The 2,238-nt window shown below is 51.3% G+C and overlaps 1 protein-coding gene across 1 annotated transcript in view; it reads left to right on the top strand.

Moving 5' to 3' along the window:
• The window catches only part of abce1 (ATP-binding cassette, sub-family E (OABP), member 1), a 20,229-nt gene that overhangs the window by 5,593 nt on the left and 12,398 nt on the right, over positions 1 to 2,238 (top strand). Inside the window, exons 5-8 of the mRNA XM_008303200.1 lie at positions 837 to 954; positions 1,140 to 1,277; positions 1,354 to 1,423; positions 1,957 to 2,053. Of these exons, the coding sequence (XP_008301422.1) occupies positions 837 to 954; positions 1,140 to 1,277; positions 1,354 to 1,423; positions 1,957 to 2,053 (423 nt within the window). The remainder of the gene's footprint in view (positions 1 to 836; positions 955 to 1,139; positions 1,278 to 1,353; positions 1,424 to 1,956; positions 2,054 to 2,238) is intronic.

Here is a 2,238-nt window from a genome sequence, read left to right as displayed (position 1 = left end):
GTCACCTAGAACCGTCACCTAGAACAGTCACCTAGAACCCACACCTAGAACCCACACCTTAGAACCCACATCTAGAGCCTTTGAACTCCAGGTTCTGGTTCCTACCAATGATCCACATCAACATTTAGTCTAAACATGTAGAACCAGAACCTGGTCTGATCCACCTTCACCACATCAGGTTCTGCTGATGTTAGAGCCTCAACAGGTGGTGAAATGTGACCAGAGACTGGATTCTAGTAGAACCATGGATCCATCCATAGATAGACGCTGATCTGGATCAATAACTAAACTGTGTCCAGCTGGATCCGTTCAGTGGTTCTGATGGAACTGTTCTGTCTGCGTCGCCACATTTCATGTTGGAGTTTCTTTCTATTTGTGCAGATGCTGAACCTTTAAATGCTTCACTGGTTTTTAAACATTTTCAGGTCTGAAAACATTAAAGTTTTCGACATTTAGTGCTCAGCTTTGGGTCAGAACCATCTGAGACGATGCAGCAACATAGTGTCTGAGCTGATGGTCAGAACTAAATGCTGAGGTTGTTCCGTTGTCCCTGTAGTCGGTGTTTTTGCTTTTATCTCAACTCAGAGTCTCTATAGCTGCATTTCAGACCTTTCAGATCAATGTAACTACACCCCAGAACCGGACACGTGTCCTCATCTGTCACTGTCTGGTAAACCTGGAAAAAGAGCCGTCAAGTGTTCTTATAGATGTTTGAGAACGTCCGTGGATCCAACAGGAGATCAACCGATGTGATGAACATGGACGCTGCTCTCGTCTGAGTCTTTCTGTGTCAGTGTTTGTATTGATCTCTGTTGATCGGTACTGATTGGCTGCAGGCTGCCCATCCCGAGGCCCGGGGAGGTTCTGGGGCTGGTGGGGACCAATGGTATCGGGAAGTCCACGGCTCTGAAGATCCTGGCTGGAAAACAGAAACCCAACCTGGGCAAGTACGATGTGAGTGTTGAGCCCTGCAGCCACTACATCTGTTCAGAGAATGTGTGAATGAGGCTTAGATTCTGATGTAGTGTCACAGTCTGAAGCTCGGAGTGGGTGGATTTCCAGACAGAAGGTCACAGATGAAGGCTTTAAGGACCACGTAACTCTGCAGGTCTGTCTTTTAATCCATGCTTGTGTCCCAGAACCCTCCAGACTGGCAGGAGATCTTGACCTACTTCAGAGGCTCGGAGCTGCAGAACTACTTCACCAAAATCCTGGAGGATGACCTGCGAGCCATCGTGAAGCCGCAGTACGTCGACCAGATCCCAAAGACGGTCAAGGTAGCAGACTTGTGGTTCTGTCAGCCTTCTGAGAGTTTGTGGTGTTCCCGGTGCTGATGCCGTTGTGTGTCTGCAGGGGTCGGTAGGAGCCATCCTGAGCAGGAAGGACGACACCGACACCCAGGACATCGTCTGCGACCAGCTCGGTACGAACACGTTCAGTCCAGGACTGGGCGTCCACCGCCTTCACTGTTCATGTAGCAGATCCCACGCTGTGCCTCCGTGGGCAGTCTGCATTCCTGTTTGTGTAGCGCTGCTTCTGGTCTCTCTTTGCAGCCAAGTCATGTGTGTGTGCTCCTTTAGTTTCTCAGTGGACGTTTATCTCGACTCGGTTCTGGTCTTTCTGTCGGTCTTTGTGATTGATTTATCAGAAATGTTAACTCCTGCTGAACCCGGGACAGAAGAGGAAGTCTTCTGTTTCATCTCCCATCAGTACTTTGTTTCTGGTCCTGCTCCACAAAACGGTGGACCCGTGGACTGATGGTGTTAACCTGGTTAGTGGGTCTCGGGCTAACTGGTGCTGGTTTGTTTAGTGACTCGCTAGTTTGGCTGTCATGAAGCAGCTGATGTTCCTCAGCCTGTTGCGGATACGAGACTCGCTGTTTCCCTCTGACTCGACGCCAGCTGCACTTCTGGGATGTTCGTGTGTTGATGACGATGCGCTGATGATGTTTTTCAGATCTGAGCCACCTGCGAGAGAGAAACGTGGAGGATTTATCTGGAGGGGAGCTGCAGAGGTTCGCCTGCGCCGTGGTCTGCATCCAGAGAGCCGACATGTGAGCAGACCTCCGTCGGGGTCAGGGTTAGCTGAGTCCAGACCGGGAGGGTCAGGGTTAGCTGAGCCCAGAGCGGGAGGGTCGGGGTTAGCTGAGTCCAGACCAGGAGGGTCGGGGTTATCTTAGCCCAGACCGGGAGGGTCGGGGTTAGCTGAGCCCAGACCGGGAGGGTCGGGGTTAGCTGA

Source organism: Stegastes partitus, unplaced genomic scaffold, assembly GCF_000690725.1.
Source record: "Stegastes partitus isolate 25-593 unplaced genomic scaffold, Stegastes_partitus-1.0.2 Scaffold1956, whole genome shotgun sequence".
Lineage (NCBI taxonomy): Eukaryota > Metazoa > Chordata > Actinopteri > Pomacentridae > Stegastes > Stegastes partitus.
This window is presented reverse-complemented; position numbering and strand designations above follow the sequence as displayed.